Raw genomic sequence first — 20,508 nt, forward strand, 5'->3', positions numbered from 1 at the left:
TTGAGCAGAGGATAGTATGTTAAGAGAATGAGAAATTATTAAATGGCAAAAGAGATGAAGAGGGAAATTCAGTCTACTATGCTTTCAAAAAACATGAACAATTGCTATGTGAGGTCCTATATTAGGGCTTAGATATTCAGAGATGAAGAGAGCATGATCCTGCCCCCAGAAAACTCATGCACCACTGCAGCAAGGTGATAAACAAAGAACCAAAGAAGTTTAATACTGAGTCCTTATGGTATTTGGCAACTCTAATTTTTTTAAAGGCAATTGTTAAATTGTTTTATTCTCTAGCATCATATATTTATGATTTGTGTCTATATAAACTATGAACCAAAATAATAAAATGCACATTTATACACCTACCACTCAATTCATGTACTAAAACTTATACTTTTATATTCATCTGAAATCTTCTGCCTGTCTTTTAAAGCTCCTTGTAATATGGCAGCATCTTCACATAACTAATTTAATTTCCAGCTATTTCTTCCAAGCTTTCTATTCTAGTCAGACATATTTGACAGAAGCATTACATGAACTTAAGTGTCCAAGAAAACATCTCCTCTTTCTTGTCCAAAAGAAACAAAGAATTGAGGAAATATTATTTGCCTAATAAATGCATTTCTTATATTATTACAGGAACTAAGAGCTTTTCCTTATAAAGATTTTAAATAGTTTGTAAAGGTAATAAAAGTTCACATGAATGGATGGTTAAGTGCTAAAAAGTACCTTCAAACGTTGTCATGGAAACTTAAAACTCTGAAAAGGATTTATATTATCTTTTCATTCTGGCAAGAAAAATGTTATTTTACCTTGCATTTTAAAATAAGGTTTAGGGCTTCCCTGGTGGCGCAGTGATTGGGAGTCCGCCTGCCGATGCAGGGGACATGGGTTCGTGCCCCGGTCCGGGAAGATCCCACGTGCCGCGGAGTGGCTGGGCCCGTGAGCCATGGCCGCTGAGCCTGCACGTCCGGAGCCTGTGCTCCGCAACGGGAGAGGCCACAACAGTGAGAGGCCCGCGTACCGCAAAAAAAACACTAAGGTTTAAAATTATCATTAGGGGGCTTCCCTGGTGGCGCAGTGGTTGGGAGTCCGCCTGCCAATGTGGGGGCACGGGTTCGTGCCCCGGTCCGGGAGGATCCCACGTGCCGCGGAGCGGCTGGGCCCGTGGGCCGTGGCCGCTGAGCCTGCGCGTCCGGAGCCTGTGACGGGAGAGACCACAGCGGTGAGAGGCCCGTGTACCGCAAAAAAACAAAAAAATTTAAAAAAAAAAAAATAAATAAAATTATCATTAAAAAAGTTACTACCCCAGAGACTTTCCTGGTGGCGCAGTGGTTGAGAATCTGCCTGCCAATGCAGGGGACACAGGTTCGAGCCCTGGTCGGTGAAGTTCCCACATGCCACGGAGAACTAAGCCCATGTGCCACAACTACTGAGCCTGCGCTCTAGAGCCCGCAAGCCATAACTACTGAGCCCGCACGCCACAACTACTGAAGCCTGTGCATTCCAGGGCCTGCGTGCCACAACTACTGAAGCCTGCACACCTAGAACGCATGCTCCACAACAAGAGAAGCCACCGCAATGAAAAGCTCTCGCACCACCACAATGAAGAGTAGCTCCTGCTCACCGCAACTAGAGAAAGCCCATGCACAGCAGTGAAGACCCAATGCAGCCAAAAATAAATAAATTAATTAGAGAAAAAAAAAGTTACTACCTGAAACAGGATCCTTCTCTTTCATGAACTTTTAAATTGTGGTACAATACACATAACAAAAAATTTACTATCTTAACCATTTCTAAGTGTACAGTTCAGTTGCACTAAGTACATTCACACTGCTGTGCAACCATCACCATCATCCATCTCCAGAACTCTTCATCTTGCAAAATTGAAACTCTTTATATATAAAACAGTAATTTCCCATTCATCTCTCCCCATGGCCCCTGGAAATTACCATTCCACTTTCCGTCTCTGTGAATTTGACTACTCTAAGTATCTCATATAAAGGGAATCATACATTTGTCCTTCTGTGTCTGGCTTATTTCATTTAACATAATATCTTCAAAGTCCATCCATATTGTAGCATGGGTCAGAATTTCCTTCTTTTTTAAAAAAAATTGTGGTAAAGACACATAACATAAAATGTACCATCTTAAGCATTTTTAAAAGTGTATGGCAGTCTTACCTATATGTATATTGTTGTGCAACAGATCTCCAGAATTTTTTCACCTTGCAACACGGAAACTCTATACCCATTGAACACCATCTTCCCATTTCCCCTTCCCCCCCAGCCCCTGGCAACCACCATTCTACCTTTAAAGAATCTGACTACTTTAGATACCTCATATAAGTGTAATCATGCAGTGTTTGTCTTTTTGTGACTGGCCTACTTCACCTAGCATAATATCCTCAAGGTTCATCCTGTTATAGTATATGACAAGACTTCCTTTTTTTTTTTTCTGGCGGTACTTGGGCCTCTCACTGTTGTGGCCTCTCCCGTTGCGGAGCACAGGCTCCAGACGCGCAGGCTCAGCGGCCATGGCTCATGGGCCCAGCCGCTCCATGGCATGTGGGATCCTCCCGGACCGGGGCACGAACCCATGTCCTCTGCATCAGCAGGCGGACTCTCAACCACTGAGCCACCAGGGAAGCCCGAGATTTCCTTATTTTTTAAGGCTGACTAATATTCCATTGTGTGTATTGATATATACCACATTTTCTTTATCCATTCATCCGTCAATGGACATTTAGGTTGCTTCTACCTCTTGGCAGAAAAATGCTGCAATGAACGTGAGTGTGCAAATATCTCTTTGAAATCCTGTTGTCAATTCTTCTAAAAGTGGGATTTCTGGGTCATATAGCAATCTATTTTTTTCTAAGACTTAATTTTTTTTTTGATTAGTTTTAGGTTCACAGCACAACTGAGAAAAAGGTACAAGATTTCCCGTATAGGGCTTCCCTGGTGGCGCAGTGGTTGAGAATCTTCTGACAATGCAGGGGACACGGGTTCGAGCCCTGGTCTGGGAGGATCCCACATGCCGCGGAGCAACTAAGCCCGTGAGCCACAACTACTGAGCCTGCGCGTCTGGAGCCTGTGCTCCGCAACGGGAGAGGCCATGACAGTGAGAGGCCCGCGCACCGCAATGAAGAGTGGCACCCACTTGCTGCAACTGGAGAAAGCCCTCACACAGAAACAAAGACCCAACACAGCCAAAAATAAATAAAATAAATTAAAAAAAAAAAAAATTTCCCGTATACCTCATACCCCCACATATGCACAGCCTCCACCATTATCAACATTCTCACCCTGGAGTGGTATGTTTGATACAACTGATAAAACTACAATGACCAGTGATAATCACCCAAAGTCCACAGTTTACATTAGAGGTCATTCTTGGTGCTGTACATTCTATGGGCAGACTCTCAACCACTGCGCTACCAGGGAAGCCCTGCCCATTTTTTAATTAGGTTGTAGGTTTCTACTTGCTGTTGAGTTGCAGAGTTTTTTATATAGTCTGGATATTAACCCCTTACCACATACAAAGATTTGCAAACATTTTCTCCCATTCCATGGGTTGCCTTTCACTCTGTTGATTGTGTTTGACTCAAAGAAGTTTTAAATTTTGATGAGTTCAATTTATCTACATTTTCTTTTGTTGCCTGTGCTTTTGGTTCACATCCAAGAAATTATTGCCAAATCCAATATAAGGAAGCTTTCCCTTATGTTTTCTTTTAGGAGCTTTTCAGTTTTCTCATGCATTAGGGTTCTTTCATGGACGTTTAACAATTCTCTTACAGATTTGGAAAGTCCCCACTTAAACCTAAATTATCTTTTAAAGATATACCTCTCTGAAATTAATGACTGAGAGCTATATATTTGAGGTCAAGAACTGTGTATTTTCTAACAGAAGTATAGCTGTAACAACAAATGGACACAGATAATAGTAAAAATTATCTGTTCCTTCCAAATCAATTTGGACCTCCAGTTTTAAGTCACCAATCCAAAAAACAATATAGATTCTTTTGAGAAATTCAGAAATTTCAACTTAGGGTTGCTGTTAAAATTAAAGTGTTTAGGCCCCTACACCAAAGGCTCTCTCTCTATTACAATTTTATAGTTTTCTATATGCTTTTTTAAATTATTATCTTCTCCATCCTCCATCGCCATGCCTTTCACCGCAATGAAGAGTGGCACCCACTTGCTGCAACTGGAGAAAGCCCTCACACAGAAACAAAGACCCAACACAGCCAAAAATAAATAAAATAAATTAAAAAAAAAAAAAATTTCCCGTATACCTCATACCCCCACATATGCACAGCCTCCACCATTATCAACATTCTCACCCTGGAGTGGTATGTTTGATACAACTGATAAAACTACAATGACCAGTGATAATCACCCAAAGTCCACAGTTTACATTAGAGGTCATTCTTGGTGCTGTACATTCTATGGGCAGACTCTCAACCACTGCGCTACCAGGGAAGCCCTGCCCATTTTTTAATTAGGTTGTAGGTTTCTACTTGCTGTTGAGTTGCAGAGTTTTTTATATAGTCTGGATATTAACCCCTTACCACATACAAAGATTTGCAAACATTTTCTCCCATTCCATGGGTTGCCTTTCACTCTGTTGATTGTGTTTGACTCAAAGAAGTTTTAAATTTTGATGAGTTCAATTTATCTACATTTTCTTTTGTTGCCTGTGCTTTTGGTTCACATCCAAGAAATTATTGCCAAATCCAATATAAGGAAGCTTTCCCTTATGTTTTCTTTTAGGAGCTTTTCAGTTTTCTCATGCATTAGGGTTCTTTCATGGACGTTTAACAATTCTCTTACAGATTTGGAAAGTCCCCACTTAAACCTAAATTATCTTTTAAAGATATACCTCTCTGAAATTAATGACTGAGAGCTATATATTTGAGGTCAAGAACTGTGTATTTTCTAACAGAAGTATAGCTGTAACAACAAATGGACACAGATAATAGTAAAAATTATCTGTTCCTTCCAAATCAATTTGGACCTCCAGTTTTAAGTCACCAATCCAAAAAACAATATAGATTCTTTTGAGAAATTCAGAAATTTCAACTTAGGGTTGCTGTTAAAATTAAAGTGTTTAGGCCCCTACACCAAAGGCTCTCTCTCTATTACAATTTTATAGTTTTCTATATGCTTTTTTAAATTATTATCTTCTCCATCCTCCATCGCCATGCCTTTTGAAGCTGCCATTATTATTACCTTTGAAAATGCCTAATCTGTTAACTTATTTTGCAAACAGCTGCCTCAAAAGCCTAAGGGTGCCTTTGTCACTAGGCACCAATCTAAGAGGTCTGTTTTCTGAAATAATGTTTATTCATTAATACTCCTGAACACCCACTTTGTGCAAGATACTATGGGTAATACAAAGCTGCAAAACTCACCAGAAGGGGCTTCTTATCAGGGCCTATTAAGGCCATACTCGGTATCATATTCACCCAGGATAGGGGCCTGGAAACAAAGCATAAAAGCAGGGCAGCATGGAGCATTTCTCCCCAGTGGATCATCAGAGCAGGCAATACAGCCAACAAGGAACTAGCTCTTTTCTGGCCCTCCAGATGATGTGTCAGGTTCAAGGGACCAACACACATCTGGTATGTCCAAGAGAACTTGTTAGAAGTTAGTTCAATACTAGATCATAGTTTTGAATGCCAGGGTAAGACATATAGACTTTTATTTTATTTTCTTACCACTGATTTCTGAATAAGAGATTAACATGATTGAAGCTCTAGGAATATTAATATGGCAGCAGTATGTAAGGGCACTAGAAGTTAGAGACTGGAGACAGGAAGAGTATTACATTTCACTGGTAGAATAATAATAATAATAATAATAATGATGATGATGATGATGATGATGTAACAGCAGTAGCCAACACTTTTTTTTTAACAACTTATATTAGCAAAACATTGTTCTAATGATTTTTTCATGTATTAACTCCTCATAACAACTCTATGAGGTACTTTAGGTAAAAATATTATCCCTATTTCATAGATGGGGAAATTGAGGCATGGAGAGATTAAGTAACTTGCCCAGGGTCTCACAGATATTAAGTAGCAGGACCAACATTTGAACCCAGATAATCTAGTTCCAGAGTCTCTACTATTAACCACTCAATGATACCACTTCTCAGAGTATACTACATATGCTCACGTTGCCTAATATTTTAGGAAAACGCTTAAGGAATAACTCATCCATCCCTGAAACCTGATAATGACAGAGCTGATAGTTCTGGTATTAGACTCAGCAAATCAACACATGTGAGGATATCATGTGGGACTAGAAAATGAGATCTTAAAGAATAGTTGGCACCTCTTTATTCAATGCCCACCAAGTGCCCAGTATTCTTCATGCATCATCTCGTTAAATCCTCACACCAACCTAAGAGAGGGGCATTATTTTAAATCTACCTTTTTTCAGTTGAGGAAATCTAGGCTCAGAGAGGCTATACCTTCTGTCCCTCATTATACAGCCCATCAGTGACAGAAGCAGAAGTAGAATCCAGATCCAAATCAATCCCATGTTCTTCCTACTATCTTATGTGGAGGGCATGTAGCAACGGGACAGGAATACTGCCAGTCTGGAAGGCTGCAGTCCTTCTGCCCTCAGAAGGCTAGCGCCCCCATCTGAAACACTCTGGAGCCATGCTGGTATGTGTATAGTTATGTCCCCGGGGTGTTTCCCCACCCAGCCAGAAGTTACACCAGGTGGATGCCTGAGTCAGCCCTTGTTCCAAGGCTAGAACTAGCCTGTGAGTTTGGGCAGGACTGAGGCAGCTCTGAGGATTCTTATACACAAAATACAAACGTGAAACCCCACGGAAAAATACAGGCTTGAAGGACTATCACTATGCAGCCCTCCACGAAGAGAGGTTAAAAAAAAAAAATTCTCTGAATGAGAAATGCTGTGAGTCATATGGAGCTGAGGATAGCACCTGGAGATCAGCAACCCAAGAGAAGAGAGCTAGAGATCAGGAAATTGACTATGCTTGTTTTCTCAGGGAATTCCCATATGTTTAACCTCAGTTTCTCAAAACTTATTTCTTCCAAAAATGGTTAAGACATAATGTGTAATTTAAAAAGCAAAACACAAAATTTGAAAAATGCTGGAATTTTCCTTTTTACTTCATTTATTTTTTTTCTGAACTCTTCAAATTTCCTATCATAGACACATATTACATCCAGGTATAAAAATAAAATAATCTAATTGAAATACTTTTAACCTATACTAAGGAAGAGGGGGAAAAAAACCCACAAATTTCCCATAGAGTAGTCTAATAATTCCCAAATACTCAAACAGATAACATCAAAATCACCTGAAACATTTGTAAAAAATACAAATTTCCAGAGCCCAAAGACCTACACAGTCAGAATTTCCCTGGGTGGGGCCTAGGAATCTAGAGTTTCAACAAGCTCCCTAGGTGACTATAATAATTTATATCAAGGAAGTCCAAAAGCAACTTCACTTCTCTTTTTCTAAGGTTCTTTGATGATTTATTTAATGCTAGGACAAATTTATATTGAAAGGCAAACACAATATTTAACAGTGACTGGACTGTAGACTTGGATGGCCTACTGTCTCACCATTTATCTCTGCAAACTTCTGAACATCACTTAGGGTTTTCAGTTCTTGTCTTGGACATGCTGCTACACACAGTGCTACAGACTTGATCTTCCGGTTTATCAAGTCCAGATTGCATGGATCCAAAAAGAATACGTACCTAAAGCATGAAGAAAAATATTGATATATTATTTCACAAAATACAGTCTGGTTCACTGCGTATTTGAATAAACCTAAGAGCAAAGAACATCTCATTTCCCCTTCACAAATTTAATCATAGATGAACAAACATTTCACAAATCTAATCAAACATGAATTTTTAAAAAAATAATTGCTCATAAATATACTGTTAACAGTGGGGACGGAGGAAATACGGGACTCATATTTTTCATGATCTATTTTTCTAATATTTAAAATTTTGCAATGTGTATTTTATAATCAAAATTGTCTATTTTAGTTTTTTTAAAATAACTAACTTAGTTTTATTTTTTTGACAAAGTTGTATCACCCAAATTACTGAAATACTGTTATATAACATGAATTATAATTTAAACATAAACTTTAATGAATACATAATCATATATAAAGTGTATCATTATAAAAATGAACATATATTGATATATACAAGGTGTAGCCAAGATGGCTGAGTAGGAAGACCCTGAGCTTATCTCCTCCTATGGGTACACCAAAATTACAAGACCAACAATTGATGAGAATGGTCTGAAGACTAGCAGAAAAGATTTCCCACAACTAAAGATATAAAGAAGGAATCACAATTAGATGAACAGTGGGGTGGAGACGTGGTACAGGAAAGATCCACACCTCTGGGTAGGCAACCCACAGATGGGAGGATAATCACAATTGCAGAGGTTCTCCCCAGGGAGAGAGGGATCCGTGCCCCATATGGGCCTCCAGCCCTGGGACCCTGAACCAGGAAAACAAACCTCCAGAACATCTGACTTTGAAGGTCAGCAGGGTTTGTACACTGGAGAGTCAGAGGGCAGTAGGAAACAGGGACTCCACTCTTAAAGGACACACACAAAATCTCACATGCTCCAAAACCCAGCACAGATATAGTAATTTGAAATTAGTCTAAGTCAGGGCTTCCCTGGTGGTGCAGCGGTTGAGAGTCCGCCTGCCGATGCAGGGGGCGCGGGTTCGTGCCCCGGTCCGGGAAGATCCCACATGCCGCGGAGCGGCTGGGCCCGTGAGCCATGGCCGCTGAGCCTGCGGGTCCGGAGCCTGTGCTCCGCAACGGGAGAGGCCACAACAGTGAGAGGCCCGCGTACCGCAAAAAAACAAACAAACAAAAAAAAGAAATTAGTCTAGGTCAGACCGGAGCCTGCTCCGCAACGGGAGAGGCCACAACAGTGAGAGGCCCGCGTACCGCAAAAAAACAAACAAACAAAAAAAAGAAATTAGTCTAGGTCAGACTCACTTGCTGATCTTGGGAGAGCCTCCTAGACAGGTAGGAGGCAATTTCAACCCACCTGGGGACATGATTGCTGGTCACAGCCATTTTGGGGAACTTGTTCTACCACAAGGACATTGGTGCTGACAAGCACCATTTTGGAGTCCTCCCTCTAGCCTATCAGCACCAGGGGCTTACCTGCCCACAAGCTGGTTACCCCAGGCCCAGGACGCCCCCCCACCCAGGACAAGCAGCCAGCCATGCAGGGACCCAACCTCACCATCCGATGGGCCAACACCAGCCCCAGGCACCATAGAGAGCTACCCCAGGACCTACTCCCACTCACCAGAGGGCCAAGACCTACTGTAAGCTATGCTGGGACACAGGCCTATCCACCAGCAGGCTAGCACCCACCCCAGGACTCACCAAACTTTGCAGCCACCCATGCTGGGAACCAGCCCTGCCCACCAGCAGACTGACATTAGCCCCGGACCCCCTGGAACCCACTGTCAGCCATGCCAGGACCCATGTCCATCCACCAAAAACATTAAATACTGCAGGGGGAAGAGGGTGTTAAAATTGCACCTTCCTTGTTAGAATGTCTTTGAACTTAAGAGATTATCAACTTAAAATAATCATATATAAATATGTTGTTATATATGAGCCTCATAATAACCACAAATCAATAATCTATAATAGATACACAAAAAAGAGAAAGGAATCCAAACGTTAACACTAAAGAGAGTCATCAAATCACAAGGGAAGAGAGCAAACGAAGAAGAAAGGAACAAAACAGAACTACAAAAACAACCAGAAAACAATTAACAAAATGGGAATAAGTGCACACATATTAATAATTGTTTAAATGTGAATGGACTAAATTCTCTAATCAAAAGACATAGAGTGGCTGAATCGATAAAAAAATGAAACCCATCTATATGCTGCCTACAGGAGACACACTTCAGATCTAAAGACAGATATAGACTGAAAGTGGGGGGGATGGAAAAAGGTATCCCATACAAGTGGAAACCAAACGAAAGCTGGGGTAGCAATACTTAGAACAGAGAAAATGTACTTTAAAACAAAGACTGTAACAAGAAACAAAGAAGCATATCATATAATGATCAAGGGACTGATCCAATAAGCAGATATAACAATTGTAAATACATACGTACCCAACATAGGAGCATTTAAACACATAAAGCAAATATTAGCAGACAAAGGGAGAAACTGACACAGTTTCTTGTATTATTAATTGCTAATTGCTGATTGTATTATTAACACAAGAATAGTAGGGGACTTTAACAGCCCACTTACATTAATGGACAGAAAATCAATAAAGAAACACTGGCCTTAAATGACACATTAAATCAAATGAACTTAACTGATGTATAAAGAACATCCCATCCAAAAGCAGCAGAATACACATTCTTTTCAAGTGCTCATAGAACACTGTCCAGGATAGATCACATGCTAGGCCACAAAACAAATCTCAATAAATTTAAGAATACTGAAATCATATCAAGCATCTTTTCTGGCCTCAATGATATGAGACCATAGTTGGTAGAAATCAACTATAAGGAAAAAAACTGCAAAAGTCACAAACATGTGAAGGGTAAACAATATGCTACTAAACAAGCATTGGGTCACTAAAGAAATCACAGAGGAAATCAAAAAATACCTGGAGACAAATGAGAACAGAAATACAACAATCCAAACTCTATGACACGCAGCAAAAGCAGTTCTAGGAGGAAAGTTTATAGTGATCAAGTTTACCTCAGGAAACAAGAAAAATCTCAAATAAAAAACCTAACCATACATCTAAAGGAACTGGGAAAAGAAGAACAAACAAAACCCAAAGTTAATAAAAGGAAAGAAATAATAAAGACCAGAGCAAAAATAAAATGAAATAGTGACTAAAAAATGATAGAAAAGATCAATGAAACTAAGAGTGGGTTCTTTGAAAAGACAAACAAAATTGGTAAGCCTTTGGCCAGACTCATCAAGAGAAAAAGAGAAGGCCCAAATAAGGAAAATCAGAAATGAAAGAGAAGTTGCAACTAACACCACAGAAATTCAAAGCATCACCAGAGATTACTATGAACAATTATATGCCAAAAAAATGGACAACCTAGAAGAAATGAATAAATTCCTAGAAACATACGATCTTCCAAGACTGAATCAGGAAGAAACAGAAAATATCTATACACTGATTACCAGGAAGGAAATTGATTCAGTAATCAAAAAACTCCCAACAAACCAAAGTCCAGGACCAGAGAGCTTCACAGGTGAATTCTACCAAACACTTAAAGAAGAATTAAAACCTATCCTTCTCAAACTATACCAAAAAATTGAAATGGAAGGAATGCTTCCAAACTCATTCTATGAGGCCAGCAACACCCTGATACCAAAACTAGACAAAGATGTCACAGAAAAAGAAAATTACAGGCCAATATCACTGATGAACATAGATGCAAAAATTCTCAACAAAATATCAGCAAACTGAATTCAAGACGTTAAAAGGATCACACACTACGATCAAATGGCATTTATCCCAGGGATGCAAGGATGATTTAACATCTCTCAGTCAACCAATGTGATACACTACATTAACAAATTGAAAAATAAAAATCACATGGTCATCTCAATAGATGTGGAAGAAAACTTTTGGCAAAATTCACCATCCATTTGCGATAAAAACTGTCAACAAAGTGGGCATAGAAGGAACATAACTCAATATAATAAAGGCCATAAATGACAAGCCCACAGTTAACATCATACTCAAAGGTGAAAAGCTGAAAGCATTTCCTCTAAAATCAGTAACAAGACAAGGGTGCCCACTCTTGCCACTTTATTCAACATGGGAGGCCTAGCTACAGAAATCAGACAAGAAAAAGAAATAAAAGGAATCTAAACTGGAAAGGAAGAGGTAAAACTATCACTGATATCAAATGATGATACTATATACAGAAAATCCTAAAGGCACCACCAAAAACTATCAATATTAGAACTCATCAATGAATTCAGTAAAGTTGCAGGATAATAAAATTAATATACAGAAATCTGTTATGTTTCTACATACTAACAACGAACTATCACAATGAGAAATTAAGAAAACATCTCATTTACAATTGCATCAAAAAAAGAAAAAAAAGCCCTAGGAATAAATCTAACCCAAGGAGGTTAGAAACCTACACTCAGAAAACTCTAAGACACTGATGAAAGAAATTGAAGATGACACAAATGGAAAGATACACCATACTCATGGACTGGAAGAATTAATACTGTTAAAATTACCATACTCCCCAACACAATCCACAGAGTTAATGCAATCCCTATCAAAATATCAATGGCATTTTTCATAGAATTACAACAAATAATTCTAAAATTTGTATGGAAACACAGAAGGCCACAAATAGGCAAAACAATCTGAGAAAGAAGAACAAGCTGGAGGTATCATGCTCCCTCATTGCAAACTGTACTACAAAGCTACAGTAGTCAAAACAGTGTGGTACTTGCACAAAAACAGACAAATAGAAAAATGGAACAAAACAGAGAGCCCAGAAATTAACTCATGCACTTATGATCAGTTAATCTATGACAAAGAAGACGAGGATATACAGGGGAAAAGACAGCCTCTTCAATAAATGGTGTTAGGAAAACCAGCCAGCCACATGCTAAAGAATCAAACTGGACTACTTTCTCATACCATATACAAAAATAAACTCAAAATGGATTAAAGATTAAATGTAAAATCTGACTGTAAAACTCCCAGAAGATAACACAGGTAAAGTGAGAGAGCGGCATGGACATATATACACTACCAAACGTAAAATAGCTAGCTAGTGGGAAGCAGCTGCATAGCACAGGGAGATCAGCTCAGTGGTTTGTGACCACCTAGAGAGGTGGGATAGGGAGGGTGAGAGGGAGGGAGATGCAAGAGGGAAGAGATATGGGAACATATGTATATGTATAACTGATTCACTCTGTTATAAAGCAGAAACTAACACACCATTGTAAAGCAATTATACTCCAATAAAGATGTTAAAAAAAATGCTATTAGACATTGGTCTTAGCAAATTTTTTGGATCTGTCTCCTCAAGCAAGGGAAACAAAAGAAAAATAAACAAATGGGACTACATCAAACTAAAAAGCTTTAACATGGCAAAGGAAATATCACAAAAATGAAAAGGCTGCCTACTGAATGGCAGAAGATACTTGCAAATGATATGTCCAATAAGGGGTTAATATCCAAAATATAGAAAAACTCATATAACTCAACATCAGAAAAACAAACAAGCCAATTAAAAAATACGAAGAGGACCTGAACAGACAATTTCCCAAGAAGACATACAGATGGCCAACAGGGATATGAAAAGATGCTCAACATCACTAATCATCAGTGAAATGCAAACCAAAACCATAAGATATCACCTCACACCTGTCAAAATGGCTATCCTCAAAATGACAACAAGTAGCAAGCGTTGGCGAGGATGTGGAGAAAAGGGAACCCTCGTGTACAGTTACTGGGAATATAAATTGGTACAGCCACAATGGAAAATAGTACTGATGTTCCTAAAAAAATAAAAAATAGAACTACCATACGATCCTGCAATTCCACTTCTGGGTATTTTTCCAAAGAAAACTAATAAAACACTTAATTTGAAAAGGTATATGCACCCCTATGTTCATTTGCAGTATTATTCACAATAGCCAAGATATGGAAGCAACCTAAGTGCCCATTGATGGATAAATGGATAAAGAAGATGTGTTATATACATGTATGTATAATGGAATATTACTCAACCATAAAAAAGAATGAAATCTTGCCAGCTGTGACAACATAGATGGACCTAGAGAGTATTATGCTAAGTGAAGTAAGTCAGAGAGTGAAAGACAAATACACATATGATTCCATATGTGGAATCTAAGAAACAAAACAATTGAACAAACATGACAAAACAGAAACAGACTCATAGATACAGGGAACAAACAGGTGCTTTCCAGATGGGCTGGGGGAGGTGGGGGATGGGTGAGATAGGTGAGGGAGATTAAAAGGTACAAACTTGCAGTTACAAAATAAATGAGTCACAGGAACAAAACGTACAGCATGGGGAACAGAGTTAATATTATTGTAATATCTTTGTACAGGTAATAGATGGTAACTACTTATCATGGTGTTCATTTTGTAATATATAGAAATATCAAGTCACTATGCTGTGCACCTGGAATTAACATCATGTTGTATGTCAATTACACTTCAATTAAGAAAAGAAAAAGAAAGGGAATTCCGTGGTAGTCCAGTGGTTAGGACACCACACTTTCACTGCCGAGAGCCCAGGTTCAATCCCTGGTCGAGGAACTAAGATCCCACAAGGTATACAGCAGGGCCAAAAAAAAAATTTAATGGGTAAAAAATATCTTACTGTTTTAGTTGCGTTTTTGATGAGTTTGAACATCACTTCATATATTGTTCATTTGTATTTTCATATATTTTTGTATCTTTTGCTTGTTTTTAAAATTGAGGTGTTCTGCTACTCGCTGAATCATAAAAACTTTGTATATTAAGGGTATTAAATTTATGTTAAGGCTGATACAAGTATTTTCATGATTTGCCAACTGTCACTTTGAAATAGTTTTCTATTTTTGTCATCAAATCTTTTCTGTTTTATTTTTGTAATTAGTTCACTACATTTTTATGGTTCAAAAAGTAGCTCCCCATTCTCATATCAAATGTTTCATAGATACAATTTGGGTACAGAAAAGAGAGAAAAGATGTTACTTTAATTTTCTAAGTAATTAACCAATTATCCTAGTGCTGTTTTTTGGGTTTTTTTTTTTGCGGTACGGGGGCCTCTCACTGTTGTGGCCTCTCCCATTGCGGAGCACAGGCTCCGGACGCGCAGGCTCAGCAGCCATGGCTCACAGGCCCAGCTGCTCCGCAGCATGTGGGATCTTCCCCGATCAGGGCACAAACCCGTGTCCCCTGCATCGGTAGGCGGACTCTCAACCACTGCGCCACCAGGGAAGCCCCCTAGTGCTGTTTTTAAAATATTATTTCCTGTTCATAGCATGTTGTCACTCTTCTACACTAGAGCATATGGGTTTATGTTCTCTATTTTGTTTCAGTGATTCATCTGAATGTTCTGGTGTTAGTAAAAAAAAAATTTTTTAAAGGACATATAAACTTGAGCTAATGAATATATAATTATAAAAATGCATTATAAAATTATATAAAATTTAATATATAAAGTTGAATATAGACTAGAGGAAAATATACCACCAGTTCAACTACGGTCATCTCTGGATATTAGAATAAAGTGATTTTAATTTTTTTCTTCTACTTTTAGGGGCAGGACAGGAATAAAGACACAGACGTAGAGAATGGACTTGAGGACACAGGGAGCAGGAAGGGTAAGCTGGGTCGAAGTGAGAGAGTAGCATTGACACATATACAGTAGCAAATGTAAAATAGATAGCTAGTGGGAAGCAGCTGCATAGCACAGGGAGATCAGCTCCGTGCTTTGCGACCACCTACAGGGTGGGATAAGGAGGGTGGGAGGGAGATGCAAGAGGGAGGGGATAAGGGGATATATGTATGCATATAGCTGATTCATTTTGTTATACAGCAGAAACTAACACAACACTGTAAAACAATTATACTCCAATAAAGACGTTAAAAAAAAAAGAATTCTTATTTTCTAGAATGAGAGCCAATTACTTTTGAGTTGAGATGACTATAATAATAAATGTTGTTTTCTAAGAATGTCCATTTCATATAAACAAAATACTCCCCAAGGGGCTTCCTTGGTGGCGCCGTGGTTAAGAATCCGCCTGCCAATGCAGGGGACATGGGTTCGATCCCTGGTCCGGGAAGATCCCACATGCCGCAGAGCAACTAAGCCCGTGTGCCACAACTACTGAGCCTGTGCACCACAACTACTGAAGCCTGCACGCCTAGAGCCTGTGCTCCACAACAAGAGAAGCCACTGCAGTGAGAAGCCCGTGCACCACAGCGAAGATCCAACACAGCCAAAAATGAATAAATAAAAATTAAAAAAAAATACACCCCAAATCCTAAATTATGTTTGGTTTCCTGTACATTTATATTTTAGGAAAGAGAAAATTAATTAGAAATTACACTAAAACATTTTTTTAATGTTATAAAGGTAGAAGAGATGACAAAGATTGCAGATGTTATCATTTGTCCAAAGAGAAGGTAAGAGCCAAACACTCTTAACTGAGATAAACAAAGTCTAATATTATTGATCCAGGGAGAGAGTACAAGTAGGGATACTTTCTCCCAAGATAAGAGTTAAAGAACCTCCAGCCCTGGGTTCTACTCTACTGGGTCCATGGAAAGTTTTATAAAAAAATGTATCTTCCAATACCTTTCTCACGCTGTTAAACTCTGTTGCTTCACAAAATATGATTCAAATCAGGAAATATAACTGAATACAAGAATTAGGTGAGAAAACTGAAAAGCAAAAAGATAAAGTCAATATATGTGCTCAGATGGATCATATAAAGGGATATCAGGGAAAAAACTAAACAGAAAAAAAAGTTGGGAGTGGTGGCTATGACAGAACAGGAAGGCCTTTGCAGGTGGAGTAACCACTGAACACTTCAATGGAGCTGGGGACCAGGAACCCAGCATGCAGGCCAAGTATAAGCTACAAACCACCAAACTAAAAAAAATGAATTTTTTGTAACTCTGTTAGTGATTCCAAAACCATTAATGTTCTACGTAGATAAAAGGAAAGGAAAGAAGTGAGGCAGGAAGATGTGGTTTGTAAGTGGATTCACTGATAACAAAGGATCTAGGGCACAGAGAAAACTTTCTGGCACGCTTTGTGTGGAAACAATCATTCCCTTACTAACTCTCCCTCCATCTATCCTGTGCATCTTACTGGGCATGCCCATGCCTGGGACCTTGTGTAATGAAATGCTCAAGCCAGCCACTAGGCACGGAACATGCTGGTCTTTGAGGAAGGTGTCCTAGAACCACTGAATCATTTACTACCACCACCACTAATAATAATACTATTAACAATGAAAATAATGGTAGCCAACATTTACTGAGTACTTACTATGTACCAAACACTGTATTAAACCCTTTATGCATATTAACTCATTTATCCTCACAACAATCCTGTTGTGTGTTTCTAGGTATGTGCTTGGGGTGCGAAGGGTGTGGACAGCATAACTGGGGTGGGGTACAGGAGTTAACTGTGATGAGCAATGCCTTAAGAAATATCTGGAGAACCTCCTGACAGTTTAAAAGAAACAAAAAACATGCTTGGGGAAAAGGAGAGAAAGCCAGAGGTTTCCAGGGTCTTGCAGATAGCTATATTTATCCTTCTGAGCCCCAGTTTCCTTACCTGTAAAACTGCATACCACCTACTTTATTTGTTGTAATGCTATTGACAATGTACATAAAGCATCTAACAGGCAGTATATACTCAGTGATTCATATAATTAAGAAATTGACTTGCCTTTCACAAAATTTACGTTTCATAGTAAGGCACTAAATTCATCACCTTCTGATATGGACATAAAACAGGACTACAATATTAGTATTTAGCTTTCATTTGGAGGAAAAATCTGTATAGGTGTAGTCATGACTGTTAGGGCATTAGCCTTGATAAGAACTAAGCAGGTCTCCAGAACTGATCTAGCACAAGGCAAACAATATTAAGAGGGAAAGAAGAATTCTACAATGACTATAATACTGTAAAACACTGCACATTTTTTTACCCTGTGTATATGGTTCAGAAGAATGTGCTTCAATAGAACTACAAAAATAACTTTAAATGGTATCCTCAGGAATTACACTCATACACATACACGTCATTAAACTCAAAAGTCACCCAACTCCACAGTCTAAGAACACAATAAACTTAATTCCCGACACATTTCCCATATTCAAATGCATATACCCAAAACACATGTGGACACACACAATGTTTAAAATAATTTGTAGGCCTTAGATTTAGATTCTATCAACATTTACTGAATGTCTGGGTGCTGGGAACTGTCACGCTAATGACTTTATTTGATCCTCACAGTAACTTTATGAGATGGAGGTCTTAAACTTCCACAGAGGACAAAACAGAGATGAACTCAGTTTTGTAGTAGGGACTAATTACATAGCCCAAGAGAGCTAGTAGGTAGGTGTCAGAGTTACGAAATCAAACCTAGTCCTCCTGATTCTGAGTTTGACTCTATTTCCAATCTGCTCTATCCTTAAAATATTTCCCACAAATACAATTAATACTTTTAATTGTTCTATATTAACTCTGAATATTGTTTCCAGCATTCTGAAGTTCATCCAATCCATGGCAACGTGTCTATAAGTAATTATATTTTAACTAATTGGTATTTAACTGAATATTTACAGAGTAGGAAAAGTGCTTCTATTAAACAGACAAATTTAGGCTTCATTAAAACTGCACTTTCTTGCCTTTTGATTTGAAAATGCCCTTAGCCTAGAAAATAAATCCTTAGATCAGTTTCAGTTTTCACTTCAAACAAAATGAACTTTATGTGGCAATTTTATTTTTTTGAAATGAAACAAATAACCAACTCTCAAATAATCATGGCATTGGCAGATTTTAATAACAAATCAACAGATGAGTGTTTTTTAACTGAGAGGAGGCAAGAGATACTGGGTAAAAAGCTATAAAATATTCTAGAAAGATTTCTTAAAACATCCTACTTCCGCTCTACCACCAGGCAAATGGATGGGAAAGGGATAGGGCATATGAATTTTGAGAAAGCATCTTAGGCAAGTCTAATTACACGCCTTGGTTCCTATGCCCCATCCTTTCAGGGCGGAGAACCACTGTCACAGATAATTTATAAACCTAAGTTAAAAGCAAATTTTCATTGCTATCCTCAGTGAATCTTTTACTAGACCTAGTAATAACTTAAAAAACAGCTTGATATAAGCTTCCCATTCTTTAGAGGAACTAGAATGACTAAAATAGCAAAAGTGGGAATGAGAGAAGAGAAGCACCAAGAGAAAAATACTCCACAAATGAAACAGCCCAGACACCTGCAGGCACTGGCCTATACAACACGCACACAGCATGATCCTGAGAAGAACACATTTGCAAAGAGAACTGTAAAGCAGCCGAAGTGAGCTTTGAACTTAAACTTAGGGGAAGGGAGAAAAATGTTCAAACCAAACTGTAATGCAAACATTAGAGAGGACAGCAGTTAAGACAGATAAATATATGTTACGGTCGAAGTGGTTTCTGGGAATTATCGAAGGAGAGAAAAAGATGAATTCATTTAAAACTGAAATTCTTGAAATGCAATAGCAAGGTATCCCCAAAAGGGGAGGAAAGGAGAGATAGCTAAATGAAATATCTATCTACACAGTGAACTCAAGGGGACAGATGCACCAAAGATGAAAACAGTGCTATGAGGCAAAGGGAGGGGCACTAACACAGGGAAGCTCAAGAAAAGTGACAAGAGGCACAGAAAGGGGTGACTTTCAAAGCCGTGCTCAGAGCCCAAAAGATGAACAGTGAACAATCTGATGCAGATAAAGGTGCCAGAGAAGGTTCAAACCTAGTTTAAACTTCTATTTTGCTGTTACTTTCCTCATGGAAGATAGGGCAAGGTAAAAACAGGAAGATTTACCAAGAACTTACTTTGGGCCACAAAGCATGTGGTCACTGTCCTCACACATCCTAATTCAACAAGAGAGAACTGAGACTTATAAGCTGGGCAACTAACCAAAGGCTACACAGACACGAGCCCTGGGGAGACTGACTCCCAAGGGTTGCTCTTTCCACCACTGCTATTCCAATTCAAATTGGAAAGTGAGAATAAATGCAACAGAAAGTGAGTTACAGAGCAATCAAATCAGTGAATTAAGATGGGTCAATCCTCTGGAATCCCAGAACAGATGAACCCCTATTTGGACATGACAGTGTTGTCCGCTACGTGGTATGCAACAACCCCCATGACAAGGATTAAATAGGTTGATATGAAAACACTTCATTCGTTCAACAAACATTATAAGTGTTTACTATGTGACCACTCCGGGGCTAGGTCCTGGGGATATGAAATTCACAAAAAAACAGGGACTTCCCTGGTGGCGCAGTGGTTAAGAATCCGCCTGCCAATGCAGGGCATACAGGTTCAAGCCCTGGTACGGGAAGATCCCACATGCCGCGGAGCAACTAAGCCCGGTGCTGTAACTACTGAGCCTGTGCTCTAGAGCCCGCGTACCACAACTACTGAGCCCCCCTGCCACAACTACTGAAGCCTGCACGCCTAGAGCCTGTGCTCCACAACAAGAGAAGCCACCTCAACAAGAAGCCCGCACACCATAACGAAGAGTAGCCCCCACTCACTGCAACTAGGGAAAGCCTGCGCTCAGCCCAGAAGACCCAATGCAGCCAAAAAATAAATAAATAAAAATGTTTTTTTAATTCACACACAAAAAAAACCCCAAATAAACAATTCTTTTTTTTTTTTTTTTTTTTTTTTTGT

At 39.0% G+C, this 20,508-nt stretch overlaps 1 protein-coding gene across 1 annotated transcript in view; it reads right to left on the reverse strand.

Moving 5' to 3' along the window:
* The window catches only part of SLC44A1 (solute carrier family 44 member 1), a 132,275-nt gene that overhangs the window by 57,025 nt on the left and 54,742 nt on the right, over positions 1–20,508 (reverse strand). Inside the window, exon 6 of the mRNA XM_007447291.1 lies at positions 7,613–7,749. Within this exon, the coding sequence (XP_007447353.1) occupies positions 7,613–7,749 (137 nt within the window). The remainder of the gene's footprint in view (positions 1–7,612; positions 7,750–20,508) is intronic.

The sequence above is a fragment of the Lipotes vexillifer genome, unplaced genomic scaffold, assembly GCF_000442215.2.
Source record: "Lipotes vexillifer unplaced genomic scaffold, Lipotes_vexillifer_v1.1 scaffold1035, whole genome shotgun sequence".
Lineage (NCBI taxonomy): Eukaryota > Metazoa > Chordata > Mammalia > Artiodactyla > Lipotidae > Lipotes > Lipotes vexillifer.